General features: G+C 35.4%; 2 protein-coding genes across 2 annotated transcripts in view; one reads left to right on the top strand and one right to left on the bottom strand.

Annotated features, from left to right (window-relative positions):
- LOC127438660 (ras GTPase-activating-like protein IQGAP1) overlaps window positions 1-20,047 on the top strand; it is a 75,853-nt gene that overhangs the window by 28,248 nt on the left and 27,558 nt on the right. The window contains exons 6-22 of the mRNA XM_051694382.1: window positions 1,857-1,924; window positions 2,761-2,874; window positions 3,012-3,190; window positions 4,765-4,852; window positions 5,782-5,945; window positions 6,024-6,111; window positions 7,054-7,214; window positions 8,204-8,370; window positions 8,486-8,610; window positions 9,794-9,957; window positions 15,682-15,772; window positions 16,029-16,196; window positions 16,850-16,992; window positions 17,107-17,277; window positions 18,505-18,588; window positions 18,696-18,767; window positions 18,853-18,922. Of these exons, the coding sequence (XP_051550342.1) occupies window positions 1,857-1,924; window positions 2,761-2,874; window positions 3,012-3,190; window positions 4,765-4,852; window positions 5,782-5,945; window positions 6,024-6,111; window positions 7,054-7,214; window positions 8,204-8,370; window positions 8,486-8,610; window positions 9,794-9,957; window positions 15,682-15,772; window positions 16,029-16,196; window positions 16,850-16,992; window positions 17,107-17,277; window positions 18,505-18,588; window positions 18,696-18,767; window positions 18,853-18,922 (2,117 nt within the window). The remainder of the gene's footprint in view (window positions 1-1,856; window positions 1,925-2,760; window positions 2,875-3,011; window positions 3,191-4,764; window positions 4,853-5,781; window positions 5,946-6,023; window positions 6,112-7,053; window positions 7,215-8,203; window positions 8,371-8,485; window positions 8,611-9,793; window positions 9,958-15,681; window positions 15,773-16,028; window positions 16,197-16,849; window positions 16,993-17,106; window positions 17,278-18,504; window positions 18,589-18,695; window positions 18,768-18,852; window positions 18,923-20,047) is intronic.
- Window positions 11,046-14,092, bottom strand: LOC127438664 (proteinase-activated receptor 3-like). The gene is made up of 2 exons (XM_051694397.1): window positions 13,886-14,092; window positions 11,046-12,411 (listed from the first exon to the last, which is right to left on the bottom strand). The coding sequence occupies exons 1-2, from the start codon at window positions 13,947-13,949 to the stop codon at window positions 11,381-11,383; spliced, it is 1,095 nt and encodes a 364-aa protein (XP_051550357.1). The 5' UTR covers window positions 13,950-14,092; the 3' UTR covers window positions 11,046-11,380.

Raw genomic sequence — 20,047 nt, 5'->3', positions numbered from 1 at the left:
TACAGGGTTCCCACGAGCCCGACCGATATGGGATTTTAGAGAGGGAAAATTCACCGATTACCGATATGGTGTCCGATATATTTTAATTTTTGAGCTGGAATGAAAACAGACCTTTGGGGACGCTGGGGACTCTTATTTTGAAATGTATGTGCTTCACTGCATCCAGCTGCTCACTCAAACAGATAAAGGAAATAATATCTCAGCGCTGTAGGTCCTCACAATGCAAGTCAACAGGGTCCAAAACTTTGAAGCTCAAAAGCATGTAACAGCAGCATAAATGTAATCCATACAGCTTCAGTGGTTAAATCCATATCTACAGAACGATATGATAGGTGTGGGTGAAATCAGATCAATATTTAATAATCAGTATTATTTATTTTTTTACTATAAAAAAAGTTTCGGATTGCGATGAAAACTGACTGACCAATGAGATGAGATCTTTTTGTCAGTTGCTGCAGCTGCTCAATCGAGCGTGTTGGTTGAGCAAATCAGCTGGTAAACACCGGCATACGTGCAGCCGGTTTATTAATTAAAAATAAGTAGTTGCAGTTCATGAACCGTTTGTACTGCAAACATAAACCCATTCTATTTTTGAAAGTCTGCATATGGTTTTTTATCTTAATGTACAATACATTATTTAATATGTATATCACTGTGCATATTCTCATGGCATTAAAAATAGCAGCAAGGTTCAGCAATTAGTTTGCACTGAGCCCGTAGAAAATCCATGAAAAAGATTTTCTTTACATGCTATATACTGTAGACAAACGAATTGCAGAACACTGCTATTTGTATTGCAAAGATAATATAACAAAGTATTGCAATGATTTTAATAAAGACCGAAAGCCAGGGTATTTGTTTATATTCTTTTAATATTCGGCATCATATTCATAATATACCTTTCGTTCTTAATGTACAATATTCCACGTGTATTTATATCACTGTACCTTGTGTTATATTATCCAGACATTAATCCAGGCATTATAAAAAGAGAAGTTGGCGTCAGGTGTCCGTATGTAATATACTCTAGCAAAATACATGTGCAAATAAATATTCAACAGTGCTCTTTACCCATCTCACTCGCATAAAGTTCACAGATTATATACTCCTCATAATGCATCAACACTGTGGAAAGAAGATAAAACAGTTATTCCAAATGAGGTAAATAAATGCTTTATCAGTGCTCATTACATTAATCTCTAACAGCTAAAGTTGCAGACTGGAGACTGGTATAACAACAGCACAGCAACAGCACCACCTACTGTACAGGAGTGAAATTATTTTTAGTTTCATTTTGTACGGACTCGGTGTGAATAGACCTTCCATCAGAGGTTCGTCTCGCAGGCCTTAAATGTCCACTTTTAAACAGCCCTCCTAAGTGCTCTTCTGTCCTAAAAGTTCTTCTTTTTGTTTTTGATGATTCACATTCTTCGTGTGTATTGCCACCTACTGGAGAATTTATGGTTAAAAAAAAGGACTTAAATATGGTTCAGCAGAAGAAAGAAAGTCATACACATCTTACATGGCATGAGGGTGAGTAAATAATGAGAGACTTTTCATTTTTGGGTTAATTATTCCTTTAAGAGAGTCCTATCTTGAACACATAGTTGGTGTAGATGGTGTCTACTTCCTAATGTCTTGAGTGATGTGTGTTAAATGTTTGAACAGTTGTCTCTGGGAAAGCTTTTTTGGAGACTTTTTTTTTTTTTTTTTACCTCAAACTCATTGTGTGTCCTCTGCCCTGCTCTCATGACCAGCTGCTCTGTTATCTCTGAGAAGATTATCTGTCATTATCTTGCTTCTGTTTGATCATGCTAACTACATGATATAATACATTTTGTTCTTTTTTTGTGCAGTTTGTATCTCTACAAATTGGGAATTGCCCCTCAGATCCAGGACCTGTTGGGGAAAGTAGACTTCACAGGTACAGAAGAGCAATTATTAGGGTCATTGTCAGGAAAGGTTTTATTTATGTTTTTCTTATTTGAAAAGTTTATTGCTGAACTTTCAATTAATCATATTCTCCCCACCTCTGGCCCAAAGTACCAGGGCCGTAACCACAGCTTTTCAGCTTGGTAAAGTACCAATATTGTACTTATTTATCATTTCCTAACTCTAATTCTAAAGTGCTTAATTATTTAAATCCTGTCAGAGTAAGTGTGGAATTCATAAAACGTAGGCTACTTATAATTTTAATAGAAAACTCAGAAAATTCTGGTAGTATCATTCCTTTACAATAATTAAACTCAAAGCACAGGCACACAATTATATCCATAATAACTGAAGTGTAAATTCACCTAAGCTCAGATAACAAGAGAAGCCAGAAAAGTGCCCTGTAGGTTTTAGTGAAAGTGAGATGATGATGAGAAGAAACTTGCCTGAATGCTTGTATTTGATTAATGAGCAGAGTGCAATCTAATGACAGGTAATTACAGCTTTCGCTTGCCTCTGATTGTAACTGTTTGTCTCAATCATTGCTCTCTTGTGTGTTTTCTAATAGAACACCTCATCAGAAAAGGTTCAGTTCATAATGATGTAGTCTGAATGAATTAATGATGGAGGTGGAAACCCATTTAATATTACATCAAGACATTTTTGCTAGCATAAATGAAATAATTTTGATCAGTGCCACTCCATCTGTTTTGATAGATTAAAGAGCAGGTTACTGGTGCTGCCCTGTAATAGTAAATAGATACAGTATGTAACTTAAATGATGAATACCAGCCAAAGTTATGCCATTTAATATTCTCTTTCTTTCAGAGGAGGAGATCAGTAATATGAGGAAGGAGCTGGAGAAATATGGCATCCACATGCCCACTTTCAGCAAGATTGGTGGCATCCTGGCCAATGAGCTTTCAGTAGATGAAGCAGCATGTGAGTGGCTACTTAATCTATGTCCTATAAACATAAATATGTATTTTTAATTACATACTGTATGTTTACAATAAATACATGTAATGTACATTAGCCTCATCCTGAAGCACTTATGTTTTTATGTCTTTCCTCTGCAGTACACGCTGCTGTCTTTGCCATTAATGAGGCCATAGACAAAGGTCACGCAGAGAGCACAGTGGTAGCTCTGCAGAATCCAAACGCCTTGCTGAGAAACACACAAACACCACTGGCCCAAGCCTACCAGGACACGCTAAGCAAAGCCAAGAGGAGGAAAGAGAATCAGGCCTCGGGACGGGTAATCTAGATATCCATTTTAGAAGTTTAGATACCCTTAAGATAGACACAGCCACTTTATTTTTATTATTAGTGTTTTCAACGTTTTAGAATAATAGTTAATTCAACAAAACTATGAAATATTGCACTATATGAATTACTGTATGCAGTAACCAAAATCAGTTATACAAATCAAATCTTATTTACCGTCATATGTAGGCATAATTTATATTTGTCTACAAAACTAATTTCACACATTTAAGCATAAGCCTTCAGATCAAAAGATCATGAGAAACATACTGAAAGTTCAGTTGTGTCATGACAACTCTCTGAGAGATTTAGCATGCTAATGTGGGTATGACAAATTGATAGGATATGTCTATGGTGGACTAGATCTGCTACACTGCTGCTTCTGGAGAGCAAGTACAGCGACTTGCTACTGTTAGAACGTACACAGACATACTGAGTTAAGTATGTGGACATGCTGCTGCAATTAGAAAACACAAGACATGCTGCATCAAGCATGTATGACATGCTGCTGCACAATTACACAGAAATACAATCCGCATGTAGTAGATCTAGACCAGTGGAGCAGGGGAGGAGGAGGGTTTCAGGGAAAACTCTCGCAGTGTGCTGCAGTGAAACCGGTTACCCAATTGGCTACCCAATTACACATCAAAGACCTATCAGCTTTTGCCATGTGAGCCGACTGGCTTGACACATCACATGTGAGCAAGCTGACTGGCTAACAGATGAGAAGTTCAAATAACCTATCAGCTTGCGCCATTCACAGTTTCATGCCTGAACTTACTTATTTAGGTGTATCCAAACTTTTGACTGGTTGTGTAGGTACAGTACAGTATGTGTAGGAACTTGCTGTTAGTAAAATCTCTTGGGGCCAGTTTTAGCAGAAGTCATCAGTTACTATGCAGTGTAATGCATTGCCTTAAAGCTAACTTGGATAATAGGCCATAGGAATATACAGTGTTCAATGTTTTATGTCTATATATAATGTAAGAACTAGCATTTTTCATAGTAATGATCTGTGATATTTATTATCTGTGATGAAGTGAAAACTCCCAAACAAGTGAACATCTGAAACTTTTCACCAATAATGCACAACTGTTAATAACTTGCTAAGAACTTTAGACATGTATTAACTTGTATTATTTAGTAACTAAAAGGTACATACAAAGCAAGTTTGCTTGCATTTCTTCAAAAAGCCTCCTTTCCAACAAGGTCCAGCATTACTACAAAATCAGCAGGATTTAGATAATAAAAATAACACTGCATCAGCCTCACCTTCATGCTGATGTTCTCTAACACTCCTCACATACTCTGCTGACTCCAGTATCAACCGATTACCTGATGTTGACTCATTTAAAAGAGTTATTTTGTTGTGTGTAATCCCGCTTGATTGAAGAGTCTTTGGCTAAAGTTTCTTTCTCGAGGGTGCAATGGTGATAGCTCATGGCTTGCTTTTGTGGGGATCAGACCAAAAACTACCTACCCTTGATTTTCCTTTTGTTTTATTTACTTTTTAAAAAACAAAATCACTGATTGTGACTCACGTAACTGTATCTTTATGTGTGTCAGCGCTCCTCTATTGCTTCTGAAGAGAGGGATGTATATGAAGAATTACTGACGCAGCAGGAGATCCAGAACAATGTGGATCTTGTGAACAGTAAGTGTGGCTTTATTACTAATTTTTGTGCTGCTGTATTTATACTTAACTCCTTATGATTTCACGTGAGCATTAAGAGAACCTACAAAGGTGTTTGGATGCTTTCTGGGGAATCCATTTATGAGAATGGAACCTTGAAATTTTATTTTTATTTTTTTATAGTATATTGGTAGATCAGCAATTTCCAACCATGGGTAGGTGTTCTTATGCAGGTTCCAGGGAGTACTTGGAAAATTTTTAATTTTGCTTCAATTGCTACACAAAAATTCTAACTATATTAAAATATATATATATATATATATATATATATATATATATTAGGGCTGTCAATAGATCAAAATAACTAATCAGGATTAATTTAATGATTTTTCCCAGTTATTTTAAGTATGGAATATATGTACATATACAGTATAGCCTATAAACCACTGGAAGAATTTAGTTTTCTGCAAAAGCAGTGGGTTAAAATAAACATTTAATGCATGGTGTCAATAAAAGGGTACTTGAACCTCACTAATGGGCCTCACTTTTTTTTTTCTAAATTTGTATTTTTGTCTTGTTTAATAGTAAAAAAATATCTAAACATTCTTAAAACAAGATACTTTTACCTGACAAGCAAAATGGCATAAGAAATGTTGTCTTATTTTCAGAGACATATAACTAAATTTAGGTTTGTGCTTAAAACAAGAAAAAACTATTTGCCAACGAGGTAAGAAAAATATTTTTTACTTATTTAATTATTTATAAATATTTAGATCTTTTTTAACTGGAAAACAAGACAAAAATACTAATTAAAAATAATGTTTTTTATTATTAGTTATATTTTTGCATTGTGCGGGGGAACATAACATTTGTATATATGGCATTCTAGGCTGGTATGGACATAAAATTGATTCTAGGTTTTAAAAGTAATGCAGATTTTCTCTTTGTAGCATCAGCAGCTGTTCATCAATTAAACCAGGCTATTGATGCTCAGGATCAGAGAGCCCTCCTGGCCAGCCTTATGTTACCTGCTCTTGGTCTTGTGGGAGTCATTGACTCCAACTTACACTGCTACCTGGAGCACTTCACATCTTACAGGGAACATCAAGTTAAGGTACCGAAGCAGACTCTGCTTCCTCTTGACCAAGAGTCAAAGTCATGTAAAATGAGTTTGATGAACATCTCTTTATAGGATGCTGGTGCCAGTGCTCAGCTAGAAAGGGAAGAGATTCAGAGGGTCATCACCTCCTGTAACGAGTTTGCAGAGGCCGAGAGACGAAGTATGTTGCACACGTACATGTACCCTTGGCTGTAAGAGAATGTACAGATTATTGTGTAGATATTTTATATATGTGAAATACTGTATGCCAACATATGCAGAATAATATGGGCGGTGTATTGTATGTGTTGTTTCGAAAAACTGCGTAAACAGTCTTGACTTTCAAAATAATATATTAACCCTAATGCCCTGCCTGTATGAAATTTTTCTAAAGCCTCTGCATCATAAACATAAAAAAACTTTTGCCAAAAATCCTATTGTATGCAATGTACTAGATGTCTACTGCCACCCAGTGGACCTTTTCTGTGCATTTTTTAAAGTAATAAAAAATGTCCGCCCTTTGTATTGCAAAACACTCGTCTTTTTGATGTGAAATCTTTGCTGATTTTGATATAGTCAAAGTGACAATACAGATTTATTGTTACTGATATTTTAAAATGAGCTGAATACTAGCAAGTTGTGTGTGGTTAAAATCTTGTACATTATTTTATTGAAAAGCACATTGAAATCCATGTATCAAATATGATACAACAGGCTTTTGAGGTACATCTCTCAATCACCTTTACACCATTTATTTATGTATTAGATTGTGTTTAATAGTTCAGAAAACAGCTCAATTTAAAACATTTAAATTTTCAGACTATTATATCATACTTCAGGTTTTACAGAGTTAAAGTAAGAAAACATGCATAGTTTGATTAATATTTACATTTAATGGTTTATTCCATATATGTCTTCCATAAACTGTTTTGTTACAATCACTCTTCCTCAAGTAACTTAGGTACAATTCAAGTAAAAAACAAAGACAAGTAACTATGTTACAAGATCAAAGTGTCTTTTAGAGCATCGAATTTTTCATAGTTTGTCATTCAAAATATTCACTGTATAATAGTTTTTTCGGATTATCTGTTTATCTGATATTGTTGATTGTTGATGGACACAGAGCAGGAGGCTGTTGCTGCAATCAATGCAGCTGTTCAGCACGGCATTCCTGAAGAGACAGTGGAGGAGCTGCTGAACCCAGAGGCCCAGTTACCCATCGTCTACCACACTGCTGCTAGCCTGTACCAGGCTGAGCTCTTCAGCCTGCAGATTGGCTCTCAGGTCAACTCTCTTACTCTCTGATTTGTATTTAGGTAGTTGACATGAAATACTTGTGGGAAGTTGACAAATCCTTCTGTGTAACGTACTACTGTATACTCCATCTAAATTGATTTTAAATCATTGTGATCTCATATAATTTGCCAAACTAAGACTACATGGAATATTTGTCATTTTTGTCACACTGCAAGACCATTTAAAAGGGTCATGACATGAGGGATGCAATTTTCCTTGATCTTTTAACATATAAGAGTTCATTGTACTATGAAAACATACTGTAAGTTTCAGAACTTAAAACTTCCTCCTCACTGCAAAAAGAGCAACGACTCATCATTTACTTATCACCTCCGTAGCCCCGCCCAGTAGTGGTGAGATGGCAAGGAGAGAGCAGGTCAGTCAAGAGCAGAGAACAAATCATAACAGTGGGCGTTTACTGTCGAGTCTTAAAGGAGAAGCAGCACCAAAACCGAGTGTTTCTGACAGAGGGTCAGAATGAGGGTGGAAATGATCATGCTTTACAAATATATGACTGTTTTTGTGCAAAAAACTTTACTAATATTATAAGTGAACCTCAAGAAACAGATTGAAATAATACTAAAAGACATGTCATGACTCCTTTAAAATTAACTAGTGATGGCAAAAAGGTGATTTAAATGGTGAAAAACCTAAAAGAAATGATCACCAGTTACAGAACCTAAGAAACTCTTACACGTATACAGTACATTTATATAAATTTGAACCTCTGAAAAGTTCACCCAAAAATCATAATTCTCTCATCATTTACTCACCCTTATGCTGTCTCAAAATCGACAACTGTTCATTTTTAAAAACAGTGAATGGTCACGTTTTGTATCAACTACACATTGAACGGCCCTCTGTGGCACAGTTCTCAGGTCAAATCTCTGTGTCTCACAATACTCTCTCTCTCTCTGTCTTGTCCTTACTTACAAACAAGTTTTAATTTTTAGCCATCTTTCTCTTTTATGCATCAGAATAAGACCGGTCTAACTCATGAGGAGCTGTGTGTGGCTGTGGAGATGCTTTCTGCTGTGTCTGTGTTAAATGAGGTGTTGGACACTAAAGACTCTGTGGCTGTGATTGAGCAGCTCAGTGACTCTCCACTGGGCTTCAGTAACCTGGACGCTGACAATATGCAGAGGTAACAATGATACTGAATAGTTCAGTAAACAAGAAAGGTGCCTGGCACTATTACACTGAGATGCAGCTTGAAAATTCACCTCACCGTGTGTCTTTCGTGTGTTCGTTCTTCTCAGATATGCAGACACACTGATCAGACTCAGAGCAGAGTCTCTCACCCAGGGACAAGAGTTCCTCACCTGGAATGATGTTCAGAAGTCCATCGACACTGTAAACATGCAGATCCATGAGGAGCATGAGAGTAAGTAACCCAAACATGTTATTGTTTCAAAATACAAACTTATTACCAGAAGCTAAGAACGGAGGTGTAAAATAATTACATTGTAAGATAATGATGACTTTTATTTAATCAAAGTCAAACAGTAGTCCCAAAAAGTAGTCTTGTACACCTCTCATACTTTTACATACTTAAGGATAATAAAATAAATTGTTATATTTAGGGCTGTCAATGGATTAAAATTTGTAATTTAATTAATTACATGATGTGCCGATTAATCAGTCGTGTTATCTCAATTAACCGCACATTAATATTTGCTGTTATAGGCCCCCAAATAAAGCTACTTCAGATATAATCATTAAAATAATTGTAAATATAATATATATTAATGATATAATTCCTACAATTCAAATACATTACTTCATATACATATATTGTGGCAACAGACAATACAGAAAGTGTATTTAAAAGTCAAAATATTGTTTGTTTTATTTCCATATCATTTAACATAACCCTATTATGACCTACTTCCCTCAGCTCTATTTTTAAATGGTGGTCTTCAGTATGTACTCATGCGTCAGAAGGACGCTTTTGGAGCGTTTCAGTTTGGTTGTGTCTCGTTTCACTAGTTTTCAGCGTCTCTAGTCCTAAGCGCCTTTTAGGATGATGTGCCAAGTTAAACATAGTTTTGAAACTTTGAAAAACACATCTCGAGATCCCAGCTTTCAGATCACTGGTTCAGCTGTCTTTGAGCGCTAAAGTGTGTCTGTGGAATGCTGAGATACTGGCTCACTGGTTTGACAAGGTGTGTTGCCTGTACAGCAGGTGCACTGACTGCCCCCTACTGCATCAAAGTGGTTCATCAATCTTGAATTGTTCTGATATTAGGAACGTTCCTTATTACGAAATATACAAAAAGGGTGAGAGCATGATTAATTGCGTGATTGTTTTTAAATGTGTTATTTTTTATACACATAATTAATTGCACTAAATTAATGTGTTAAATCGACAGCCCAATTATAGTTTAATTAACTAATATAGACAAAATATGCTTGATCTTACCCAAAAGACAGTGAAGCAATACACATACACTCCAGTGTAGATACATAGTTTACCCTCTCTATTTCACTTACTTTTTAATGAGTGTAAAAATAAATCTGCATGAAATACTTTTGATTTGCATATCAAATTGTTGTGTTCTCTGTAGGAGTCATTGCTATAGCTGAGATCAATGAAGCCCTAAATTCTGGAGATCCAGAGAAGACACTTGCCGCCCTGCTCCTCCCTACAGCTAAACTACAGGGAGTCAACCCCGCCATGGCCAAACACTATCATGATCTGCTGCTGCACACCAAGGACCTCATCTGCAAGGTGAAAATACTATAAAATTGTCCAAAACCAATGATATGTCTGAGAGGTCACCTCTATTTGTTTTCTTGAAAGTAAAGGCTACTTTCTGCATCTGGAGCAATCTAGTGTTTAATCTGGTTCTGTAACTTGTAAGCCATTTTTGAGATTTTCTTTGAGATCTTTGAAGTCACGGTTCCGTTCAGTTCCATTTGGTTCATGATTCTTTAAACTAAGCCTGAATCAAGAAAAGTTACGATGTCTTTAAAGACATGCAAAACAGTTCATTTCCTTTCAAATTAAGCTAAAAGTAGTGTTCTTAAAAGTGCTAAATGATCCATCACAGATGTACTGGGACTAGAAATCAGCCCAGAACAGGGCAATGGTGACACTAAATGGAAATATTAGCTAATAATTCTGCTTACTGAAATACAGAATTATATCAGATACATACAGTATGCTAAATACATACTGTCACTGATTACATACATTTAAAATATTTAAAAATTAAAATATTATTTTTCTAAAATAATATTGCCTCTGATTACATCTAACTCTTGATTACATTTCTTTCAGAAATGCATAATGAAAGTGCATGCGTGTCCAGTTAAATAATCATAATTTACACAGTCAGAGCAGATCACTCTTGCACCTCGAACTGAAATTTGCTCCCCGCGCTGAAAAGGCGCATCTCTCTCCTGATCCTGGTGCTCCCTGTATTACATTCGCTTTTCTGTTTCAGTTTTCACAGTTTCAGCAGAACTCGTCATACAACACCTGTTGCTGCTAGTGTGTATTTTAGAGCTCCTTGCGTGCAATGAAGCGATTTGTCTCCAGGATGCGCATTGTCACATTTTTGAACCACTGTATCATGCCACGATAAACCCTTACACCCCTAATACATTGGTTGATTACCCGGCACTCTGGAATACCCAATTCTAACTGGTCATTCATGGCATTCTGCGGTCAATTTTTTTTGTGTAATGATCGCTAAACTGTATAATTGACACTGTCAACCAATTTAGCACACTGTGCTATAGTTGCATGTCTTGCGACACACTTCACTCTCGTTTGCTTCTCACATAATCAAATAATTTAAACTCAAATCAATATTTCATGTCCATTCATTTATTCATTTATAAGTTGCCTTGACTGTAAATTATCCCTTACTTTAGCGTTGGTGAATTAATTGGACCAGAATGTTCTTTTTGGTCACAAAAACATTAACTTCTCCTTGAATTGGTTTTTATGTTCACAGCTTGTGCTATAAATGTACATAGGTATTCTTTCACAATGTAAACTGTTAACAGACTCTACTTAGGGACAGAGTTAGAAGCATTTAGTCCAAACACAACATCCTTAACCCACTGTTGAACCATTGTAGACAAGGAAGTCCTCCTTGCAGGGTCCATAGCAAAACATCCTCGTGTTTAGAAATCGCCAGGCTTTAGAGAATGGATGAAGGCATCTGAGCTCCAGAAGTAAATGATCTAATCTTAGACCGGGATGTTGAAGTCTTAGTTAGGAGATAAGAGAGGAAGGGGTCTAGACAGCTGTGGAAGGAACACAGACACACTGCTGCTCTGTAGTACTGATACAAGCCATCTTGGTGCTGAGTGTACAGCTTTACATAGTGTACAAAATGGATTACACTACTTGGGGTAAAACACACTAAAAAGATCCCAAACACCAGTGTGCTTGCCTTGATGTAGTGTTCCCAGTCACGGCTGGAGCGATTTAGGTGATGGATGATAGATCCATAAACAAAGGTGATGATCAATGAGGGCAGGATGAATCCCAGGCACATCAGGCTTAATCTATATGGAATTAAATCTTGGTAAGACTTTTCGTAATAGGGCTGGATGTCATGACATGTTATGATCTCTTGCCCGTAAACGTGGTAGCTCTGCTGAATCAGGAACTCTGGTACCATCGCAATTGTAAAAACCACCCACACTGTTAAACTTGCACAGATCGCACAGGATCTTTTTGGCAATCCCCTGTAATGGAATGGGTAAACCACTGCAAGGTATCGCATCACACAAATACACATATGGGCATGGATCGAGCAGTAGATGTTACCGTAAAAGCAGGCAGTCACCAACTTGCAGACGAGCTCTCCAAAGATCCAGCTGTTATTATTGAGGTGATAATGGACTCTAAGTGTAAGAGAAACTAACAGGAGTAGATCTGAAACTGCTAGGCTAAAATACAGGATGCCACTGGAAAAATCCATTTTTCTACTGAGGCAAGCTAACACAAAGATGTTTGAGGGGATTCCAATAATGATTGCCAAGACATAGGTGAATGGAATTATCCTATTGCTGAGAATTCCAGTGGTGTGGTTGAAGACATTGTCACTGATGTTTATTACATGCTGGTGGATGGATGAGTTGGGGAATTGTGTAACATTACACACTGTTATTCCCAAAAATGTTTTTGGCTGAATTAGTGGGAGTGGTTTATGGCCGGTGGAACCTGTTGATATTGAAAAAAAAAGAAAATACAAATGTTTAAGTATTGTTATAAAATTTGTTCTTGGATTAAATGTTGTATTTCAAACTGCTCAAAATTTGCACACTGTGCCCATAAGCAAAATCGTATTTTTTTTCTCTCTCTATTCAGAAGCTAAAAAGTGCAAAAAGTGCTCAATGAAATAAAATAAAATAATGCATAGAATATATATATATATATATATATATATATATATATATATATTTTTTTTTTTTTTTTTTCCTGTGGACAGTGTGCAAGCTTTTTCCTTCCATTCATTTTACTTTTTTTTTTCTTAATGTGGATATAAACATTTGTTTGGCATGGTGTTTGACACAGATGTTTCAGCTGTTTTTGAAACTGCCCAAAATTGAAATATTGGGATTATTCAGTATAAATAATAAATAGCCAAAAAATGTTGCCATTACCATGATACCATATCTGAAATGTTAATTAATATTGTACTTTTGCTATGCTATAAACCTAAACTATAGTCTGACAGTACGCATTTGCAGAGAGAGCAGTACTAAAATGCTTCAAATGTACATGCTGGAGGAATTAGGCAATATCATACATATACATATTTTTGTATACATCCAAAGATTTGTGACATCCATGGCTGTGATGATTTATTTCAAACGTGCCAGCTAGCCAAGCAAGTTGGCCATAAATATACTGTATACATATTTTGTTGGGTCGTTTTATTGGAAAGTGGTGACTTGAGATAAAATCATTACATAAAAATACCAGTTACAAGTGTCAGTTTATTGGAACCATTAATATACTCTTTATAAATTCATCAAAGTATAAATGAGCTCTTAGTGTGACTCAGTAAATCTAGTTTCAGTTTGTTACACAGTATTGTCGGCACAGATGGTCCAGATTAATTGCACTTGACAAATGCAAATGTTAAGAGTACAGCTTAGTACAAGCAGTCAACATTAAGCACTTTGTGTTTTTTTAGTTAATTCAAATAAACTTTTTATAATAAGTTTCGTAAATTTAGTAAATAAACACTAATATGCAACTTTGTGCTTTTTTCTATTTTTTTTTATATATATATATATATGTTAAGATCAATGTTGTGTATTGCACATACTGTCTCTGATTCTCAAACTTGTCACTCTCTCAGCAGTAGAATTCTATTGCGTGAAAGATAGCTAGATCTCCTAGCATTTTCATTTACATATAAACTATAATAGGATTTTCCTCCACATACATTTGATGTCTAACATAACAAACAGCAAAAGAGCTTTTGGTTCAAAACTGAAGCTGAAAGAGTCAAGTCAAAAATAACTGGGAAGACAAAGTTGGCTGTCAAGTATTCTTAGTTATAAGCCCCTTAAAATTGTGACCCAAGTTCAAGTCTGGAGCCCCATAGCAATCAGCTGTTGATCTATATGTAACTATGATCTATATGTACTGTATATGTTTTCTTAGAGAGAAGGGTTTGACTTACCCGAGTCTTCAAACGAGTCCTCAAACATTAATGGTAATAACAGCGCCGCAAATACTCTCCACATGTTTTTTTCAGTGAATGTTTACACAGCAACTTTGGGCAAAATAAACATGATCTACAAGTCTCTTCTAAAGATAATTTGGCTTTCTAGACAATCACATCTTTCAGTTGGTTTCCTGTTAAAGGCTTGGGGAGTCTGGATTAAATTGCTCAGCGCTCATGTGTCAGGCATGTCAGGAAATACTTCATGATGTCAGACGTCCGTTGCAAGGTTTCGACTAAACTGTTTACAAACAGCGTGCTACAAATAGTTCAGTATGTCTAAATTGTATTCAGGAATGCTTAGATGATATTTTGGAAGGTTCTCTGGCCTCATTAGTAGCTCATGACTATAGTGGATAAATGAGTGTGGCAGACTATACTGTACAGTACTCATGCGAGAATGAATCATATTTTCTGGGAACACTGTGATTAGTTACCTAAAATCCTTATATTTCCGGAAATCTGGAAATGTCTTTCTTTCTTATTGTATTTTTCTTCAGATTTGAATGAGCACTTTTCACATGTACACTACTGTTCAAAAGTTTAGGGTCAATTGCCTGAAAAGTTTTTCATGATCTTAAAAATCTTTTGATCTGAAGGTGTATGCTTAAATGTTTGAAATTAGTTTTGTAGACAAAAATATAATTGTGCCACCATATTAATTTATTTCATTACAAAACTAAAATTTTATTTAAAACGTTTTTGAAATGGATGACTTGGACCAAATAATAAAGAAAAGCAGCCAATAAGTGCCCAACATAGATGGGATCTCCAATACTGTTTAAAAAGCATCCCAGGGTGATACCTCAAGATGTTGGTTGAGAAAATGTCAAGAGTACATGTCTGCAAAATCTAGGCAAAGGGTGACTACTTTGAAGATGCTAAAATATTACACAGTTTTGATTTATTTTGGATTTTCTTTAGTCACAACATAATTCCCATAGTTCCATTTATGTTATTCCATAGTTGTGATGACTTTACTATTATTCTAAAATGTGAAAATCATAAAAATAAAGAATGAGTAAGTGACCCTAAACTTTTGAATGGTAGTGTATATGCTGCATAGTAAGAATAGGAAAAATTCTCTGCATGCTAAACCTTCTGTTCTGTTTGAAACTTTATTCAGGTCTTTCCCCTTACAGTAAAGGAAACAACACCTATCTGCTTCTTTCAGCACATCATTGTCAATAAATCCATTGAAGTTGAAAGAATTTTTGTGTGAATTATTTTATTTTTTAATTGTATTTATTTTTATTATTTTATATCTTATAGCATATAAATGTTATATTAATTTTCACAGAGACTGCATAAGCAGACAAACAAAAAGAGTATTATAGCAGGTCTACTGTACACCATTATATTTGAAAAAAATAATTACAACAATAAATGGATTAAACATAATGATAATAGTAAAATTATGACAATAATAGCAATCTCTGAACACTTTACATTTATTTAGAGGCTGTTTAGATATCACTGCTATGAAAGTACCAGCTGTTTCACTAAAACAACTTTTATGTGTGAGATAAACTTCCAGTCTTGCCAGTAATCATTATACAGCATGTATAATAGGCCAGTTCCCCACCTTCACTTAATCTACAGTATTTATGTTACACAACTGCACTTTTGTTTGAATTCACAATAAGTTTGTCTGTACTGTAGCCTGTGATTTTCTTGCTCTGTAATGGCTTATCTGAGCAGTGCATGTTTGTATTGAGCATGTGATGACTTAGTACTGTGCTGTGTTGTAATAGAATTCAGGAGATGAATCTGCTGTACTGTGGCTTGACCAGATCCAGGATGCAGTGCATAAAGCCAACCGGGACCAGGAGCATGCAATCAAATGTAAGATGAACACATATCCATATTTAAACCTAATATCAGGGAGTTATTTTACAGGTGTTTAATTTCTTTTACATTTTAAAGGGGTAAATCAAGTTTTCCTTCTTTTGACAAACAGTAGGTCATTGTAAGTTTCAGAACTCAAAACGTTCTTCTCACTGCAAAAGAGCATTTGTTGAAACCAAACTGCCAAAATGACTTGTCCTCAGTATAACATACAGTTCATATAATCATGGCTATGTTGTCTGTATCATTTCAGTGGCTGAGGCAATAGCAGACATTAACAGGGCAATATCTGAGGGAGATGCTAAGGTCACACTGGCTGCTTTGCAGTGTTCTGATGCAGGTCTTAAAGGACTGCTGTCTGAATGTGCTCATATCTATCAGACTCAACTCTCTCTGTTGCAGACCACTCAAATAGAACAAGGTAACTCTATCACACTGTTGATGACTGGGGTCAGTTGGGTCTTACTTTAGCATTTAATTAGCTCTGTCTGCTTTATCTTAAAGGCTTGAAAATATCCAGTCTATCCTATGCTCATGACACATAATCAATTATTAATTATTAACTAAAGCTAAAGTGTGTAACGTTTCTGATGTTAAAATACTTCTTCTATCCCAGCTTAATATGCAGACTATAAGTAAGCCATTTGTAGGCTGATTTTCTTGAAAATGGTAAACACTGTGGCTCTGTGGGGCTAGAAAGAATATTGCTGTTTATCTGAGCATCCCATCCAGCCTGACACAGCAATATTGATTCAACCAATGGTATAAGTTTGGAGCGGGGGCTATCTTTTTGTTTGACCAATGGCAGTCGTTTGGTGGTGCTAGTAGCACAGAAATTGCACACTTCAGCTTTAAATATTTTCACACATTTGAAGTGCTGAACAGAGACTGAGGCAATTATTCTTTATTCATATTAGTTCTAAATAATGAACAGACATGACAGACCTTTAAATGTCCATCTAAAATATGTACTGGTAAATTTGATTTCAAAAAGAGTCTAATGTAACATCTTGTATACTTATCCGGACAGGAGCTTTATACGATTCACACTGCTTTCAATTGTGTTGTCTTTAGGAACCAGTGGCAATTTATGGGTGAAACACAAGATCAAGGATAGATATGATTACTTCTATAACATTGGAACCAAAGAAGGGACATGGGTTGAGCCAGATCATTTTGGCCACGACAGCTCACAGCTCACCAATGAAGATATACAGGTATATCTTTAGCACAAACATATGTTTATAGTTTTTAGTGCTAAATTAAAATATATTAGCACAACAGTTCTTTCAAGCATTTCAGTTTGTATATACTTCTGTTCCTCTTGCTAGAGTATTGTGAGTAGTGTAACAGCGGAGTATAACAGAGAGCAGCTGTGGTTGGCCAATGTGCCGCTCATCATCCAGCTGCAGGCTCTGATTCGTGGATACCTGGTGAGGTGGGCCCACAAGAATAGACTGGAGTACTTACAAAACCAAGAGCCAAGTGTAATCAAACTGCAGGTACATTCTTTGTGGAAGAAAAACACTGTGTTACTACTTAAAGGAATAGTTCTCCCAAAAATGAAAATTCTCTCATCATTTACTCGCCCTCATGCCGTCCCAGATGTGTATGACTTTCTTTCATCTGCTGAACTTAAATGAAGAGTTTCAGAAGAATATTTCAGCTCTGTAGGTCCATATAATGCAAATGAATGGGTGCCAAAATTCTGAAGCTCCAAAAGTCACACAAGTCAGCATAAAAGTAATTCATATGACTCCAGTGGTTAAATCATTATCTTCAGAAGCGATATGATAGGTGTGTGTGAGAAACAGATCATTTTTACATTCTTCTTCTTGTGTTTTTGGTGATTCAAATTCTTCATACATACCACCCCCTACTGGGCAGGGAGAATAATTTCAAGCAAAAAAGGACTTAAATATTTATCTGTTTCTCACCCACACTCACCTATTGTATCACTTCTGAAAATATGGATTAAAACACTGGAGTCGTATGGATTACTTTTATGATGCCTTTATGTGCTTTTTGGAGCATCAAAATTTTGGCACCCATCACTTGCATTGTATGGACCTACAGAGATGGGATATTCTTCTAAAAATCATAATTTGTGTTCTGCAGAAGAAAGTAAGTCATGTACATCTGGGATGGCATGAGGGTGAGAAAATGATGAGAGAATTTTCATTTGTGAGTGAACTACCCCTTTAACCTTACTGGCACAGGGCCACTAACGTCTTTGCGGATGGGTTGTTTACATTTGACTGCACGCTATTACCATCAAAATTGTTTAATCTTGAAAAAGTATATATAATTTTAATGTTCTAGGTTTGAGTCTTCAGGTTTTACGAATATTTGACCACTGGTTTGCGTTTGAAATGTTATTGACAGTAATATCTTTCTTCATAAATTCTTAGGAGTACACATCAAAAAACGTGCAAAATCAAAATTACATTATTGTACAATGTCTTCACAGAATGTTAATGTGAAAAATGTTTTGCAAATAGAAATAAAAAGACACTGAAAATTTAAGTTAACAAAAATTTGCATTAGCAATACAATATAAACGTAATTCAGAGAAAGCATTGAAAAAAATGTTAGCTAAACTAAACTGTAAAATTCAGAATTGTTTTGTTTTCATTACAACTCAGTTCAAAAGAAAATAAACTACCAATATGTATTAGCAGAAATACTGTATTATTTATTGTCACATCAGATTTTGTTTATGACTACAGGCATCCTGGAAGGGCTACAAACAAAGGAAGGCCTATAAGGACAGATTAAAGACCTTTCAAGACAGTGTGAACACTGTGATTAAGGTAAAAGTTTGGTCATTTACATTATTTCATACCATGATCTTTTTCTCTTGTTGTTTTGTTGGCTCAGTGGCTCAGTAGTAGGAAACCTTGTTGCCTCTACTATTTAGTTACAGTCGCTGGTGAAAATGTGGAAAACTAAACGAGGGTACACAAAGAGACTGCAGTACTTTAAAGACCACGTAAGTCATGATTTACAAGCACTGATATGAATGAACATAATCTGAAGTGCAGTCAAACTTATTCTGTGGCCTGTTTTGTGTTAAGGAGAAAGAGATAGTGAAGATTCAAGCTTTCCTCAAAGCAAACAAAGCAAGAGTTGACTACAGAACTTTAAGTGAGTAAATTTAATCATAATTTTTATTGTATTACTATATTTGATTATATTTACTTTTGTAGTTTAGTTTCATTGATTTGCTATTACAGTTTATCTGAATTGCTAAAACACTAAACATTCTCTGAACCAAATGCTCAGTGGCCTAAACCCATTTGACGAATCAATCACTTTTTTTTGCATAACTCTAAACACATTCTCACTCACTAAAGCACAGTTCACACTGTGATACACTTGTGTTGCAAAATAGTAAATATGGGAAGCAAAAGTTAAACACAACTACAACATAGTTGTCATTGTTTACACACAATGACTCAAAATTGTTCACACTTGTTTCTAATGATGTGAAAATTTGATGCTGAGGCAGAATGAATCTCTCATTGACTTAGCTGTTGTACAACATGTTTGAGTATACTGTAATGTGTTTTTCATTTAGAGTGTTCTTTGTTCTTTGGGGTTTTGCAGTTGGACTACTGTATTTTTACAGTATGCAAGTGCTGAATATACAGACATTCAATACTGTATTACTAGCAGTACTTACAGTATACAATATATTCTCTTTACTGAGCTGTGATTACTAAAATGCGCTTACTATATACAATAAATATTTTTATTTTTTTTCTGTAACTACATGGCCTGGACGCTGTGTTCTCCATTTTCTGATGTAGTGTCTAATAAATGCTCTGTAGTGTTTATATAATGACTTGCTGTTTGTATGATCTGAAAGCATTGTTTGATTTTGAGCACAGACAAAATGGTTTTGAGGCGATTGTTTGATTTTGTCAGAAGAGTCAGGGGTTTTATGAATGTAGTTTGAAGATTTGGTTTTGTGTTAAAAGTTGTGAGAAAATGGGTGAAGGTTTTAAGAAATGTGTTTTAGCAATTCAGAAAAACTGTATGCTAAAGGGTAACACTTTACATTAAGGTTCCATTTGTGAACATTAGTTAACTAACAATGAACAAAACCTTTACAGCATTTATTAATCTCGGTTAATGTTTATTTCTACATACAGTTGTGCTCAAAAGTTTGCATACCCTGGCAGAAATTGTAAAATTTTGGCATTGATTTTGAAAAATGACTGATCATGCAAAAAAATTTAAGTATAGTGATCATATGAAGCATTTTAT

The sequence above is a fragment of the Myxocyprinus asiaticus genome, chromosome 4, assembly GCF_019703515.2.
Source record: "Myxocyprinus asiaticus isolate MX2 ecotype Aquarium Trade chromosome 4, UBuf_Myxa_2, whole genome shotgun sequence".
In the NCBI taxonomy this organism is placed as follows: Eukaryota; Metazoa; Chordata; class Actinopteri; order Cypriniformes; family Catostomidae; genus Myxocyprinus; species Myxocyprinus asiaticus.
Note: the sequence above shows the minus strand (reverse complement) of the source record. Positions and strands in the feature narration are given on the sequence as shown.